The sequence below is a fragment of the Rhinichthys klamathensis genome, unplaced genomic scaffold, assembly GCF_029890125.1.
Source record: "Rhinichthys klamathensis goyatoka isolate OS25496 unplaced genomic scaffold, OSU_Roscu_1.1 h1tg000040l_1, whole genome shotgun sequence".
NCBI classification, from domain to species: domain Eukaryota; kingdom Metazoa; phylum Chordata; class Actinopteri; order Cypriniformes; family Leuciscidae; genus Rhinichthys; species Rhinichthys klamathensis.
The window spans coordinates 1,387,536-1,405,144 of record NW_026606587.1 but is presented as its reverse complement, the minus strand read 5'-3'; the positions used below and the strand labels follow the sequence as shown (position 1 = coordinate 1,405,144).

At 38.6% G+C, this 17,609-nt stretch overlaps 1 protein-coding gene across 1 annotated transcript; it reads left to right on the top strand.

Moving 5' to 3' along the window:
* The first annotated feature begins 1,090 nt into the window (after nt 1-1,090).
* Nucleotides 1,091-13,869, top strand: ggt1a (gamma-glutamyltransferase 1a). The gene is made up of 13 exons (XM_056246576.1): nt 1,091-1,190; nt 2,586-2,762; nt 2,841-2,971; nt 3,533-3,622; nt 4,605-4,797; nt 5,069-5,229; nt 5,316-5,465; nt 8,411-8,547; nt 8,778-8,965; nt 9,205-9,332; nt 9,454-9,566; nt 10,531-10,644; nt 13,393-13,869. The coding sequence occupies exons 1-13, from the start codon at nt 1,162-1,164 to the stop codon at nt 13,537-13,539; spliced, it is 1,758 nt and encodes a 585-aa protein (XP_056102551.1). The 5' UTR covers nt 1,091-1,161; the 3' UTR covers nt 13,540-13,869.
* The last annotated feature ends 3,740 nt before the right edge of the window (nt 13,870-17,609 follow it).

Here is a 17,609-nt window from a genome sequence, read left to right as displayed (position 1 = left end):
TGCTCTTTAACGCCAGTTACAAGGTCATGGAATTTTCTGTCATTGGTATAAAGTGCCAAAGGCCTGAAATGATCTTTAGCATTCCTTAATGGAGCAATTCCTCCTGAATAAAGTTCCTGGAAGCTTTACAAACATAAACATGACATTTTCAAAGTCAAGAATCCCTCATCCCTCATCCCTCATGTAGCTGCGAGTCAACACCAACATGCTACATCAGAGGTGTTTCTTTCAAATCTTACGTAACAGGAAATGCTGACTCACATAAATAAGCTTCAAAAATGATGCCCAAAAGTCTAAAACCACCAGTGAAAATGCTTCTATGGATTATTTTCTAATTCAATAGGCCACATTCATTACAAATTATATTATCAGCATAAAAAAATTAGGCAACCATACTTCGATAACATTACATTAATGGCTACATTACACTTTTTTTCACAATTTCTAAGAATGTGGTGTGAGACATTTTGCTGTAATGAAGCCTGTGCTGAAGCTGTCACAGACATTTCATTCAAAACCGATGATCCATGTTATCCGTCATGATTTCAGAATGATCACAGAGTGTCTTGTTCTTCAGTGGAAGAAATAATATGTGATCTTTTGTACAGGGGAATTTACATGCCAATGTCACACATTTACTTGTTTGATTAGTGACCTAGAAATACTCCTGACTCGTTAATATTTTTTTTTTTTTTTTTTTTTTTTTTTGCTGTGTTTTACAATATTTAATCCTAGAAAATGTCTGGGCATTTTTACAGTTTTAAATGTTTTTTTTATTCAATCTGGTTTCAGACTTGTTTTAAACCCCACTATTATTATTTTGTTGTTGTTTCAATGTCTTAAGGATGGACATTGATTAAGGGTGGGATTAAATGTCTCAAGGGTGGGGTGAATGCACTGTCATCACAATCTTGCAGTAGTTTTACCTATGAAGCTCCTTAAAAACAGGGTGAGGTTTCATGTGAGTAATACCTGTTTTTACTGTCAGGACTTTTTGAAAAATAATCCTGTTTTAGCCAATCCCCCATGTAAAGTTGATTTATAACCTCTGGAGTTAAATTTGAATTAGCACAGATTATATCTGTCCCCAGTCCCATTCACTCTTGTGTTGATACATCCACTACAAGAAAAAGGATACGGTTTTATGGATTATTAAGGATTATGGTTCACCAGACGAAATCATCTGTGAGGTATGTTATGTCTCTCTATCTATCTATCTATCTATCTATCTATCTATCTATCTATCTATCTATCTATCTATCTATCTATCTATCTATCTATCTATCTATCTATCTATCTATCTATCTATCTATCTATCTATCTGTCTGTCTCTCTGTCTATCAATCTGTCTCTATCTTTCATCTTTTTGTCTGTCTCTGTCTATCTTTTATCTGTCTGTCTGTCTATCTGTCTCTTATATTTCTCATATTTCTATTGATCAATTGTCTGTCTGTCTCTGTCTATCGGTCTGTCTCTGTCTGTCATCTTTCTGTCTGTCTGTCTATCGGTCAGTCTATATATTTAATCTTTTTGTCTGTCTGTCTTTCTCATCACTGTCTCTGTCTATCTTTCATCTTTTTGTCTGTCTGTCTGTCTCTATCTATCTATCTATCTATCTATCTATCTATCTATATCTATATATCTATCTAATGACTCTCTCTGACTATCAATCTGTCTCTGTAAATCATCTTTCTGTCTGCGTATCTAATTCTGTCTGCCTGTCTATCAATCTTCTGTGTCTGTCAATTTGTCATCATCTATCTATCTGTCTGTATATCGATCTATCGCGGTCTAGCATATTTCTGTCCGTCTGTCTGTCTATCTATCTCTTTGTCTATCGATCGGTCTATCTATCTATCATCTATCTCATTGAAGTGTGAGTGTTTTTCAGATGTTGTTGGCTGCCTTTAATTACTTCCACAACATCTGTTTTAACTTTTGACTGTCTCGAAATGCATATAATATTGGACTATAATTAGGAAAATAAAATTCAGGGATTGTATCTTGTGTGACTGTTGTATGGCTTGGATTTACAGGGTTGATACAGAGCACAATTTGTAGAGTGTCATGACATTGTAGAATGCTGAGCCTTATTATTAAACTTACAGAACAGCTGTAAACAGTGATGATGATAGTGATGTGTTACTGTAAAGGGTTTATTCAACAGGTCCAGTGAGCTGGGTGACATTTCATTGTTATCCATTTCTCCTAAAAAATTACCTGAGGTTTACACCCGTGCTTCTATTCATAAACAGCGCATGTTGAAAAGGTGATGTAACTTGTATGCTTATTTTGGGGGGAGAAATGTTCTCTATGATCACAAAAAAAATGCATGCCCATATACTGCTGCATATATTTGAAACTCATTGTTTCTGTAAGTACAATTCACTGATCAACTGAGAATGATGAAGTAAATGACATTGAAATGGTGCTGACAAGCACATGTCAGTCTACAAACTAAATAAATATATTTGTATTGTGTGTAATGAGTGATGATCTCATAAATTTCATCAAGCATACATCAAATTACACACTCAAATATGATTATCTCAGAGGTCCTTTATTCACATTCTGTATCCATTCAGGAAAATGGTTAAGAAGTCTCTTGTTGCTGGGCTGGTGGTCTTGCTTGTGGCTGCAGTTGGTTTTTTCATGGGTGTGTATTTGGGGATCGGAAACAGGAGATTTGCTGTATCCTCTGACCATTTCTACTCAAAAGCAGCAGTGGCAGCAGATGCCGGGAAGTGCTCTGAGATTGGGAGGTAAGAGTCCAAAGATCCAGAGTTTCCTTGCATGCCATTGAACGTCACTTACACACCCAGCTTTCTTTATGTTTGCAGGGACATCTTAAAGCGCAATGGTTCAGCAGTTGATGCTTCTATTGCTGCTCTGTTGTGTGTTGGGCTGTTTAATCCACACAGCATGGGCATTGGAGGAGGGCTATTCTTCACCATTTACAATGCAGCAACAGGTAAAACACTGATATTTATGCATTCATCTGATGCTTTCCTAGGGATCGAATCCATGACCTTTGCGTTGCCTTCATTGAACACATTGAATTAAATGTAAAACATACTCCAATAATCTTCGGAAAATCATTTAAACTGCAGGGCTCCACAAAATTTACATCCCTTTCTAGTAACCCTGGCACTGAAGGACATTGTTTTAGGAATTTAATATGACGCAGAGGTTATTTGCCATTCAGCAGATACTTGTCATGCAAAGTGACTTACAGTACATTAATTGATATGACATGCCCAATAGCAACCTGGGGGCAAGTGCCTAGAAAAAGGCCACATGGTTTGACTCAGCATCATGGTGACCACAAATCTTACGTCACTCTTACTTGGTAGTTAATGTCAGCAAATGACGTGAATAACCACTGCCTCATTAGGTGAAGGTAACAAGAGTAAACAACAATTGATGGTGACTCACAAGCCTTAATGTTTTAGTAATTTATAGTCTTCATAAACAACACTCAAAATGACAGTCTTGACAATGAAATAAATAAATTCCATGTTTTTGTCCACAGGAAAGGTGGAGACAATTGATGCCAGAGAAACTGCTCCAATGAACGCTTCAGAGAACATGTTTGGCAATAACACCCAGCTGTCACGAAAAGGTATCTTTGCCATTAATATTACCATAACGTATCACCAAGTCCAGCCTCCATTCTGTATTATAATTGCGTTACTTAGTTACTTTTTATGGAAAGTAATACATTGTTACTATTTTTACACTTTTTCTCACCTGGGCTGGGTTCTATTTTTGGCAAATGTAAAGGCCATAGCACACCAAAAGGTAAATGATGCAGGAGAAGACAGTTCAACACTCTTACTTCAGCAATAAAACATAAATAAATAAAACACAAATGTGATTTTTAACTATGGCATATTTTCCTGATTTTTTCCGGCATGTTTGTCACATCATATGACTTTGATTTGGTGGACAAAAGTTTTTCAAATATTAGTAAAGGATTTTTTTTTATTCATATTAATTTATTATTTTTTTAAGACATAGGCTTAATAATACAAATTTATGCCAAACTACACTACGGTTAAAAGGTTTGGGGTTGGTAAGATTTGTTTATGCCTCATATACTCATCAAGGCTGCATTTATTTAATCAAAAATACAGTAAAACAGTAACATTGTGAAATATGATTACAATTTTAAATCATTCTAATATTCTGATTTGGTGTTCAATAAACATTTCTTGTCATTATCAATGTTGAATACAGTCGTGCTATAATACAAAATCTGATACAAAATTCATCAGAAACTGTAATAGGATTCGTTGATGATATATGTACAAAAGAACAGCAGTTATTTGAAATATAAATCTTTTTGAAACATTATGAATGTCTTTACTGTCAATTTTGATCAATTTATTGAATCCTTTCTGAATGAAAGTATTAATTTCTCTCAGAATTGTTTCCAGAATTTTCTTCTTTTAAATAGTCTTTTTAAATTGCATTAAGTGGTTTAAAGTATTTTTGAATAAATTAACAGATAGGACAGAAAATGAGTGTCATGTCGTTGACCTTATTGCAGTTCTGGCCCTTGAATGATGAAAACACTGTACTGTGTCTTGTTTGAATGGCAGGAGGGTTGTCCATCGCCATACCAGGAGAAATCCGTGGTTACGAGATGGCGCACAAAAGACATGGGAGACTGCCATGGAGGGAACTGTTTCAGCCCAGTATAGAATTGGCACGCAATGGTTTTCCAATTGGCAAGTCCTTGGCCAATGCCATTGCAAAAAACAAAGAATCAATTCTGAGTGACGTGATGTTGTGGTAAGAATTTATCTTTTGGACGCTACAGAAACTGGGCAATCTGAGGAAAATCTACTTATCATAAATGAAAATGGCACATTGAGTTTCTCAGTGTCAAGTAACAAGTGTAGCAAGGTATACCGTTGTGTACTGTTGTGTAATTTGAGATTGCATCAATAATTCTACTGATATTAAACACATAACTAGTCGAACTCGCCACACTCTATAAACACTGCCTCTACTAGTAGTTTTAATGAAATCATAATGATCTTGTCCTCTCTCTGTGTTCCAGTGAAGTGTTTTGTGACTCAAACAAAAACCTCCTGAGGGCAAATGATATCATTAGATTTCTCAAACTCGCTGACACCTATGAGAGGATAGCGGAAGAAGGGCCGGATGTTTTTTACAATGGATCTATGGCCCAGAATATAGTGAATGATATCCAGGCTGCAGGTCACTTCATACTTTCTTTGTTTAACACTATTTATCATGCCTTAAAGGTAATCTAACCTCATTTTAATAAAATACTGTCATTACAGGAGGGATTATAACACTTGAGGACCTAATGGAATATAAGCCAGTGTTAAATGAGACCCCGTTGAAGTTAACTGTGGGGGAGTACACCATTAATATTCCTGATGCTCCATCCAGTGGACCTGTACTCGCTCTGATTCTTAACATAGTGGATGGTGAGTCTTTCTGCATGCTTGCATCAAGGAGATGGATGGATTGTTCTTTACAACGTATTTAAGCGTTTAGAGATCATGTTCAAACATTTGATAGAGATGACTGAGTTATGGATAACTATGAGAGAACATGTTGTTTTTTGAGCAGGATTTGAGTAACTGAGTATGTAATAATCCTTCATCACCCCAGACATATATTAACTCACTCAGAGACGCTATGTCAGAGTGCAGTCTTCATTGAGTAATCCCAGGATTACGCAAAAGAGCTTCATTCATGAGGGCGAGCAGCATCATGTTATGCATTACGAAAGAACGTACTGTACATTTAGCTGATCATTATTGCAAAATAAACGTCAACAAGGCGAGCAGGATAAGATCTTGTATCACCCTGTAGAGGGTTTTACATTTAAAGACCCAGGACCATATATGATGAATGAAGACCAAGTGACCATGTGCTGTCTGTTTCTACAAATTATGTTTTATTAACAAAGTTCGGGAGGAGCACGTTCAGATAATTAACACGAGCACTCAGCAATCAATGATAAGAGGCGTATATAGATTCAGCGGTCTCACCTCAATCCATTGACAGTTTTGCAGCATCCCTCCCCTTCTCCACTCTTCTAGTCCTAACCATTTACATACGGGGGGGAGTACTCTGGGTTCGGGCCGAATTCCGAGCTCGGAGCCCTCCCCCTGGACAGCACGCCAAATATGCATTAAACTTTACTCCCTCTAATTTTATGTAAGTGTGAACTCGTGAAGTGATGTTAGGAGGACTCTCCTTAGGGTGAATCCACGCAAAGCTGGTGGTCCAGATGGCATCCAAAGCCGCGTTTTCAAGGAATGTGCCTATCAACTGGCGGATGTTTTTACAGACATTTTTTAACATTTCCCTTGAGCAAGCGGTCGTCCCGGTTTGCTTCAAATACACCCCCATCACCCCAGTGCCTCAAAACAAAAGTCCACAGTGTAATGCCTAAATGACTATCGCCCTGTTGCACTCACCCCTGTGATCATGAAGTGCTTTGAAAAACTGGTCATGGCTCACCTCAAAGCACACATTCCATCCACACTGGACCCTCAACAACATGCATACAAACATACCCGCTCCGCAGATGATGGTATCGCATTCACAATTCATCTGGCCCTCACACATCTGGAGAACAAAGACTCATACGTTAGAATGCTGTTTATTGACTTTAGCTCAGCATTTAACACAATCATCCAACAGACACTAATTGAAAAATTGTCAATGTGCAACTGGATTCTTGACTTCCTGAGCAACAGATGACAGGTTGTCAAAATCAATACACAGACCTCTCAGCCCATCCCACTGAGCACGGGTGCACCACAAGGCTGTGTACTGAATCCACTGTTATACACCCTTCTGACCAATGCCTGCACTGCAAAAAGTTTGCAGATGACACTACAGTGGTGGGGCTTATCATCAACAATGACGAAGGGATGAAGTGGACCAACTCATAGCCTGGTGTGACTACAATAATCTCGCCTTGAATGTCAACAAGACAAAAGAGATGATTGTTGACTTTAGACGCACCAAAGCCCCACACCAGCCCTTATCCATCAAAGGCACAAAAGTCGAAACAACACAGAAGTTTAAATTCCTGGGCCTGAACATATCCAGTGACCTCACATGGTCATCGAACACCTCCTCCTTAGTAAAGAAGGCCCAACAACGCCTGTATTTTCAAAGAAGGCTAAAGAGATCAGGCATGACCCCCTCTATCCTCACTGCTTTCTACAGATGTGTAATTGAGAGTGTACTATTAACCAGCTGTTTCACGGTCTGGTATGGAAACTGCTCTGCATCTGACAGGAAAGCCCTACAGCGGGTAGTGAAGTCGGCACAGCGTATCACTGGGACCAGCCTTCCTGCTAATGAAGATCTCTACAACACAAGGTGTGTGAAAAAAGCAACCTCCATCTTGAAGGACTCCTCTCACCCTTCCCACATCTGGTTCAAGGCCCTCCCATCTGGGAGGAGGCTAAGAAGCATCCAGGCCAGAACATCCAGACTCAAAAACAGTTTCTTCCCGCAAGCGGTCAGACTTCTGAACCGCAAGCCTGAGTGCACCTAACCACCCCCAACCCGCCAAAAGATTGTGACCATACCCCCATTATAATATATATATATTTATTAATTTACTCGTATCTCAATGCTGCTACACTTATATATTGCTTTAATTATTTGTATAATTTATTGTCCATCTTTTTGTATATCTATTGTTTACATTACTGTTGTCTTTTCTTAGTCTTCATGAATGTGGGAATGTGCGGGAAGAATGTGTTACCCTCGTTGTTCCCTGAAGGAACTGTTTCGTTTTTAACAATTGCCATGCAGTGTGCTAAAAATGACAATAAAGTTGACTTTGACATGATCTTTTTTAAAAAGTCCATCATGATGTACAAAACAAGATCCAACTCAATAATGTTTAAAAAATATGAATACTGAGGTCATTTTCACTGCAATCTATGAAAGAGATTCAAGATGCCAGTGCCAGTTTTGTTTACATGAAACAAGAGAAACGAATGGAATGATACACAGCATTGCCATTGACGATGGAGAATATTAGAAAATATCTGATCGCAGAATTCCACATTCCAGAGAGCCGTGTAACTATGACACAGGATGTTTCTGCATTCCACTGTGCTGCTTTTCCATTGTTTATCTATGTAAACATATATTTTTCTATGTATCAACCTCTTTTACCATAAACGCTACATTTTTAGAACTCCGTGTTATACACAAATGCAACGGTCAAACACGTCCATTTAGTGTATGTTTACATAGAACAGTGGAAAAGAATCACAGTGGAATTGTCCCTAAGACTTACTGAATTGTGTAAGCAAAGTAAATGTTTGCGTTTTGATCTTATGGAAATGTATTACCGTAATTATTCACATCAAGCATTCAACTCTCATTTTAGGTTACAACTTCTCAAACAGCAGTGTGTCCACAGCAGAGAAGAAGACTTTGACATATCACCGCATCGTAGAGGCATTTCGTTTTGCTTATGCAAAGAGGAGTAAACTGGGAGACCCGCGTTACCTCAACATTACTGACGTGAGTTCAGCTATTTTGTACATATTTAGTTTTTTTTTGTGCCTTATACAAGGAGTTATGGGAATTAAAGCAACCCGATCTCATGCAATTTTACTCAAGATCTGTGAAGTGGTTTAAAGAGTGCTTTTATTGTCTGAATATTTTCCCAAGGCCTCTAACTGTTCCGATTTCATGCACCTACGAGTTCAATGGCCTCTTGTAAATCTCTTTTCAATTATCTCCTTTCCCAGCTCATCCAAAACATGACCTCAGACTACTTTGCAGACAACATCAGGAGTAAAATCACAGATGACACCACTCACCCAGACACCTACTACGATCCCGAGTACTTTGTACCCGATGACCACGGCACGGCTCACCTGTCAGTCATCGCAGAGGATGGGAGCGCGGTGGCGGCCACCAGCACTATCAACCTTTAGTAAGAGGAAAAAAGGGCACTAGACCTATGTTTCTCACTTTATTTATTTTTAAAAACAGTGTTCCTCTAACAATATTTATATAGTCTGCTCTCATGTGTCAGTCTGGATCCCTGATAAAGAAAAATATGATTGTTTTTGGTGTCAAAAAAATATTTTAAGTGGACCTCAGGGGGAAATTCTATATTTGTGTTCTCTTCATTTTGATCTGATTATCTTGATCTTTCTTATTTTCTCACAGTTTTGGCTCTAAGGTGATGTCACGCTCAACTGGGATTATCTTTAATGATGAGATGGATGATTTCAGCTCTCCTTACATTACCAATGGCTTTGGGGTTCCCCCTTCACCCAACAACTTCATTCAGCCAGGTGTCTTGGGTTTTACAGCCTAAAATAAAATAATAAAATAAAATACCCCTTTTTATTTCTATAGACACACTGGTAAAATTCAAATGAAGTCATGTACATACTACTTTTTTCTTTTGACAAGGTAAAAGACCACTTTCATCGATGTGCCCCACGATAATATTTGACAAACACAACAGAGTCAAAATGGTGGTTGGGGCCTCAGGTGGGACGAAAATCACTACAGCAACTGCTCTGGTAACCACAAATATCAAAATCTGTTTAATATCTGTATATATATCTGTTGTGGCAACAATTCTGTTAAACATCATCACTGAGTAAGAGACAACTCGGAATCAAATTATTAAAAGAGAAATATTTATTCTTGCAAGAATAGGCCCAGTCGCCAACACAGCAGTTACCCTGTGGAGTGAGTGAGACCCAGAACACAAAATCAGAGCAATCTTTATACTGTTCTTTCCAAGGCTGTTTGCTATAGGCCTTGCCTCTCAGTAACTTTCCACAGACAAAGGACCCAATGTTGGTCCACTCCTCTTCAATGGCTGTGCGAAGTTGCTGGATATTGGCAGGACCTGGAACACACTGTCGTATACGCCGATCCAGAGCATCCCAAACACATTCATTCATGCTACCTACAGCGTGCGACAGCGTGTTCCAGGTCCTGCCAATATCCAGCAACTTCGCACAGCCATTGAAGAGGAGTGGACCAACATTCCACAGGCCATAATCAACAACCTTTTTTTTTTTCTCTCGGGGGGTCCCCCCAGCCCCCCCAATACAGTAAAACTGCACATTTTAGAGTGGCCTTTTATTGTGGCCAGCCTAAGGTACACCTGTGCAATAATCATGCTGTCTAATCAGCATCTTGATATGCCACACCTGTGAGGTGGATGGATTATCTCGGCAAAGGAGAAGTGCTCACTAACACAGATTTAGACACATTTGTGAACAATATTTGAGAGAAATAGGCCTTTTGTGTACATAGAAAAAGTCTTAGATCTTTGAATTCAGCTCATGAAAAATGGGGGCAAAAACAAAAGTGTTGCGTTTATAATTTTGTTCAGTGTGTGTATATACATATATATATGTATATATATATATATTGGATGCATGTGCCAAACATGCAGCAGTGTTTCCCAACCATGGCTTTGAATGTCTTCCTTCACTTTCTCTCTTATAACACTAATTTCACTTGTCCCAGGTGATCCTGAACTCACTGTTCTTTCACTACGATCTGAAGAAAGCGGTTACAGAACCAAGAGTCCACAACCAACTCAATCCCAACATGACAGTTGTAGAAGAGGACTTTGAGCAGGTGGGTTTCTGCACTTGACCATTGAACTTTCTTAATTTAAAGGGTTAGTTCACCCCAAAATGAAAATTCTGTCAGTAATTACTCACCCTCATGTTGTTCCAACCCTTCAAGACTTTCGTTCATCTTCGGAACACAAATTAAGATATTTTTGATTAAATCTGAGAGCTGGATCACTCCTCCATAGGCTTCTTAAAGGAATACTTCAGGATTTAGCATTAAGCTTTGTATTAGTAGAAAACCTGTAGTATTTTTTAAAATTACCGTGCTTTCCACCCTCATATCCCCCTGAGACCAGAGATTTATGTATTTTTTGTCTGGAAAAAATCCTCCGATGACGCAAAAATCGTCATTTTGCGTCCTCTGAGGATTTTTTGGCCAGAGGCTAAAGACTACAGCCAGTAGTAGGGGCTGTCCCGCATGTTCTCAACCCGCCCATAGAGGGTGGGATCTCAACGATCTCACTCACAGAATGTACACATAGTGTCAGACATCTTTTTTGGAAGCTAAGCTAGCAGGCCCTTGTTCTGTGGAGAAAGCTGAGTAACTTAGTAGGAGAAAGCTGAGTACTAGGGGTTACCATTCATCCTCTTTTTCCCGGACATGTCCGGCCGTCGAGATCGTACAAAATGTCCGGGATTCAGCTTTTGCTTTCTGCAGTCGCCATTCATTGTTTACATGCACACCTTTTGTTTCAATCTAACTGAATTCATTCCGATTGGTGAATCTGAATGTAGTGTTTACATGAACGCTAAACAAGTGATCGGTTGATGTGCGTTTTAACATTGCTAAGAAAATTCCCGCTCCTCCGTGAGAAATACGAGACCGGTGCGTCTCACAGGTGTCGCTCATCAGTAATCACGCCCTCGGCCTCGTCCTGCTCGCCACAGTAAACATAATGAATGACGACTGTAGAACGCAAAAGCCGAATCCCGGACATTTTGGGCGATCTTGAAATCCCGGGCAGACTCATCATGGAGACTCACTAGTAGGGTTGGGTACCGAAACTCGGTGCCAATAGGGAACCGGTTCCGACGTAAACGGTAGTAACTAGACCGAATAAGAACGACAATTTCGGTGCCTGATTTCGGTGCCTGACTTAGGCACACGCGCACACACACACGCACAGTCTCTTCTGTCTCGCATGCGCGCTCTTGCTCGCAAGGTTTGGCTGCATTTCACGTGTAAAATTACGCGTCAGAACGCCCTCTGGGTGTGCCGATAGTCTGAATCCATATAGAATCAAGCCAATTCATTGGCTGATGTCGCGGGCGCCGCCTCGACGCACTTACGTCGTCATATTATGTTGGCGCGCGCGCGCCATCTGCTCCTCAGATTTCTTTGCCGAAAAAGGAAGCTGGTCGGCAGCGCAAGGAGCTTGGCAGCGTCTCGTTCCCTATTGAGAGAACATAGGTTACACCAGTAACCAGAGATGTTCTCTTTCATAGGTTCACTCAACGCTGCGTAGCTAAGAAGCAGTGGATTTGGATTTGTAGGCTGCTGTATCACGTGCCGTTTGAACTGACGCGCTACAGCGATCGGTCTCTTTTCAAAGAGCCAAAACGTTATTTATTGTGTGAATCTCGTAAAAATATTGACAGAATCTGACAGATGTGGATTTGTTCCATATCAAAAGTAACCTTGTCGTCCTCTTTGTCCGCGATTTTTCTGTGTGAAAAGGGTCAATTGCGTGAGTCTCACGGTCAATGCGTGAGAGTTGGCAGCTCTCCCGCTAGTAATCTCTATTAATCTCCAGTATTATTACATTGTTTGATACAATATTGTTTTATTTGATATTATGTAAATGTGAATTTTTATTTTATATTGGTTTTATTATTATTTGTATTTATTGTTTAAAGATTTACGTTAATATTGTGTCCAGTTTGGCCCTGTAAATAAAAGGGTATTATTTTTTGATAAAGTGTGTGCGGTTTCGTTTTCTTAAGTACCGTTTCAAGAACCGTTTAGGCACCGAAACCGTTTAAAAAATACCGAGTAGGTACTGGTATCGGATAAAACCCAACCGATACCCAACCCTACTCACTAGTAGCCTATACTTGTTGTTTAACTACTGCGCTCTGTTACCGGTAGACGTGGCCTCCTAGGGCAGCGAAGCAAGTGCATTCTGGGAGTTGTTGTCTTTCATCCACATAAGCCAAAAATACATTTTCTGGCTTTTCTCAGTCTAGAAAGCTCCAAATTAAAAAATAATTTCACATTTCTTCTACATAAATGACCCATTTTAAATACACATTCATCTTTCCAGAGGTGAGGTATCCCTTTAAGGGATTGAAACTTGCCGGCCCAGAAAAGTTATAGACATCGTTAAAATAGTCCAAGTATGGCTCAATCTTAAGTTTATCAAGCGACGAGAATACTTGTGCGCAAAAAAAACAAACAAAAATAACGACTTTATTCAACTATTAATTTCCTTCTCTGTGGGCTTCGAGATAGTTCAAATAGTGTAACAGCGCAGCGCTTCTAGGTTGTACTATTTTAACGATGTCTTTAACTTTTCTGGGCCGGCAAGTTTCGATCCCTTAGAAGCCTATGGAGGAGTGATCCAGCTCTCAGATTTAATAAAAAATATCTTAATTTGTGTTCCGAAGATGAACGAAAGTCTTACGGGGTTAGAACAACATGAGGGTGAGTAATTACTGACAGAATTTTCATTTTGGGGTGAACTAACCCTTTATGTCATGATAAAACAGTTCATTAACTCTGTAAGGCCTGTGTGACATGATTCTACAGAGTGTTCTTGATGGCTTGGCTCAGAAGAATCATGTAACAGAGCTGCTGAGGACGCCAGGAGCAGTAGTGCAGGCCATCGTGCGACAAGGGGACAAACTCTGCGCTGAATCTGATCCCAGGAAAGGCGGCTATCCTGCAGGATACTGAACGCCACTCCCTCTCACCCTTCTCACATTTTGTGGACTTTCGTTCATTGGTGACTCAATCAAGAACCAGGAAAGACTAATATACACATTCAAAAGCAATTAGTCCAACAATCAACATGGACTATAATGCACAAGGTTGCACAAAGACTCCCTGTATTTATTAACTTTTCTTTTTGACGGGAAAATGTTTCATCGGTATCAATAGTGCCTTACTTTCATATTGAACGGTCTATGGTTTTACCAAGCTTATTTATTCCTTTTGTGTGTAGAGAAGAGTATTGATTATCAGTATGTGGGGGTCATTTGGTACCTGATTCCATTGTACAGGTTCTTTGTTGTGTGATTGAGGTTTTTTGGACATGGGGTCAATGTTAAGAGTGCTCCAAAATGAGGATGTGCGACTCTTGTTCAAGTCAGGGAAATAAGTATGAAATTAAAATATTACAGGTATTTATTGTACATCATGCTGACTGCATGGGACTGAGATTCTTCCCAGCTAACAGGGATGTTCTTAGAACTTTGGCTAACGTTCTGGCAAGGTTCTACAGTAACGTTAAAGGGTTAGTTCACCCAAAAATGAAAATTATGTCATTAATGACTCACCCTCATGTCGTCCCAAGCCCGTAAGACCTCCGTTCATCTTCGGAACACAGTTTAAGATATTTTAGATTTAGTCCGAGAGCTTTTTGTCCCTCCATTGAAAATTTATGTACGGTATACTGTCCTTGTCCAGAAAGGAAATAAAGACATCATCAAAGTAGTCCATGTGACATCAGTGGGTTAGTTAGAATGTTTTGAAGCATCGGAAATACATTTTGGTCCAAAAATAACAAAAACTACGACTTTATTCAGCATTGCATTGTCTTCCGGTTCTGTTGTCAATCCGCGTTCAGTGACGCTGCTGACGTAAGACGCTGCTGACGTGTATCTGGTGCGAAAGAGCTTCGTTTACAGTCTGAGGGAGACGCACGCTGTAAACAAAACAACCTTCGCAAACATGTCTAAGGATTTCGACACAGAGGAAGACTTGCATTTTTTTGCCCAGCCATATTTATTTGAACCTGAATACACGAACGCACCAGATAACACGTCAGCAACGTCTTACGTCATCAGCATCACTGCGGACTCGTGAACGTGTATTGACAACAGAACCGGAAGACAATACAATGCTGAATAAAGTCATAGTTTTTTTTTTTTTTTTTGGACCAAAATGTATTTTCGATGCTTCAAAACATTCTAACTAACCCACTGATGTCACATGGACTACTTTGATGATGTCTTTATTTCCTTTCTGGACAAGGACAGTATACCGTACATACATTTTCAATGGATGGAACGAAAGCTCTCGGACTAAATCTAAAATATCTTAAACTGTTCCGAAGATGAACGGATGTCTTACGGGCTTGGGACGACATGAGGGTGAGTCATTAATGACATAATTTTCATTTTTGGGTGAACTAACCCTTTAATACAATGTTTGTTCAAAGTTATCTGGTCTTTAATAATGTTCTCAAAACGTTAGCAGCACAAAATATTATTGATAAATCATTGATCATGGAACTTTTTTTTTCTGAAACGTGGACATTTTTGGACTTTAGTTGGACATTTTTTTAAATGTTACTACTTGATTCAGAATCTTCATAAAACATTCAAAAGTAACATTCCCATAATGTTAGCAAAATGGAACATTTCCTTAAAGTTCATATAACCAAGAAAAAATGCTTTTAAAACATTTAAAAACTGAACATTTTGAACATTCAGAAATACAGGGAATGTTAGCAAAATGTTCTTAGAACATATTTGTGTTAGCTCAGCTGATATTCAAAGGGATAGTTCCCCCCAAAATTAATATTCATTCATCATGTACTCACTCTCAAGTTGTTCTGAACCTGTAGACTTTTTGTATTCTATATTGTATTCTACTGTAGAACACAAAATATGTGCTATTTTCTCGTCTCAGAGCAGTAACAATGAATGACTAGAGATTTCATGCTTCAAAAATGGTGGACAGTATGACTTGTATATATCAAATTTAATTTGTTTTTGTGTTCAACAGAAGAAAAAAAGTCATATTAGTTGGAAAACCATTTCATTTTTGGGGTGAACTACCTCTTTAAGCTTCTATTTTTCATGGTAGACAAACTGGATAACAAGACACTGCTAAAATGTGTGAGGAAACTATTACTATCTATAAGATGAATGTTCGATTAAAGCAGCAACCAACATATTATTTTTTAAATGGTGAACTGGAATGATATTGTTCTTATGGTGAAGAGAAGCTGTTATTGACATCAGAGCCATTCATACGTAAAATCCTGGGAGAATGGCATGCAAGGCATCAGATTACCTCACTGGACATGTTACTCTATACAGCCATTCTCTCCGAGATGACTTTCATAATGTGAAATGCTGAACCGCAATAACAACTGTTTTTCTGTTATAAGTAAATGACTTGTGTACATGAAACAGACCTGAGCTTAAATGTAGTAAAACATTATGTTCACTTCAGGTCTGAATGTTACATTAGAAGTCTGCAAGGCAATATATAATGTAACATTGTGTAACTGTAACTTAAAAACATTTTAAATCAAGCCATGAAAAAGGTTATTAAGAGATACCCAGGTCCATCATAACAACATCTAATATTAAACGTGTGTAGAGATATTCATCAGAAGTCCCTGTTATTATCTAATGTTATCTGATTGTATGTTGAATTACATTATGAGCTATCACTAGACTGTTGAACGTTGTCTTTTTTTGTTACCAAATCATAAAACTGCAATATCATGCTGTATAATGTATATCACATTCAAGCTATTTCATGAAGCTATGTTAATTTATCATGAAATGACACTGTGGTGGAAATGTAAAGTGCATTCAGACAAATAAAATACATTTGTGTATATATTTTTTAAACATCCACTGTCCTCTGGATGCTGCTATGCTGTTAATTAAACTGTTTTGGACCGATAGATGTTTGCCGTCGCATTCATAAGTGTTCGTATAAATATTTTAAGAGCTAATTACTAAATAATGCAAGCTGTATTTTATGAAACAGTGCCATATAAACCAGCTCTGAGGCAAAAACATGTTTTGAAAATTGAAAGGCATGATAGGCTACTAGCCAATTATCACATGGACAGTCTGGAGCAACACACAGGAATACATTTTTATAAAGGTAGAAGAGCAAACTTCTTTGAAAGAATGATACAAATCAAGTAAACAAGATTTAACCTATGAACTAATGAAAATCTGGTTTTAAAGGCCTTTAATACCCGTGTAGTATAATTTCTGCATCACTAAACAGGTTGAGGTTTCACTCCTTACTTATGTTATTGGTCGGTCGGCCAGCTCCCTCCCCAACACACGCCACCGGTTCAATCAAAGTTATTATGTTCTGATTTGTAAACGATCAAGGTTAGTCATGGCTCCATTAGCCCCTGCTGGTAAGATGCCTTAATTACACACATCTTTATTCTTTGACATTTATTCAAATGTAATATCTATAGGCTGCATAGAAGAAAAAACGTGTTGCCATGCTGCCTTATCAGGCAATGACTTTCCAGGCAGCGTTTGTGCACGAAGGTATACCTCACGAAACTGACTTCGGACAGACTTCTGAGGCAACAATGAAATGATATACAATATAGAGCGAGCTTTGGTGGTAACATAGAAAATATTTAATTACTTAAATAGTAATATCTCTCTAGAAATGACAGTGGAAAACGTTGGTCAAACATGACAATTACATGCAAACCGACGACCAACTGCAACTTTCAGACTTATTTTTTAAGCCCAACTGTCACGGAATGGAAAGCAGAGGATTGTGGGATATTAGGCAGCGAAGGATACATCTATGCTGCCTTCAAAAATGAAGTATCAGGATACAGGAAGTGAAGCTAACAAGGGTTTTGGACATGCCTCGACACCTTCCTAATATAGAATGCATCGTCCGAAGGCAGCATTTTTAACCATATAGGCTAGGCTAGGACCCAGCCTTAATTTCATTTTATGGTAGCTTTATTTCATTTAAATTTGTTGAATTTTTCACATTAGCCTATTATTCAAACG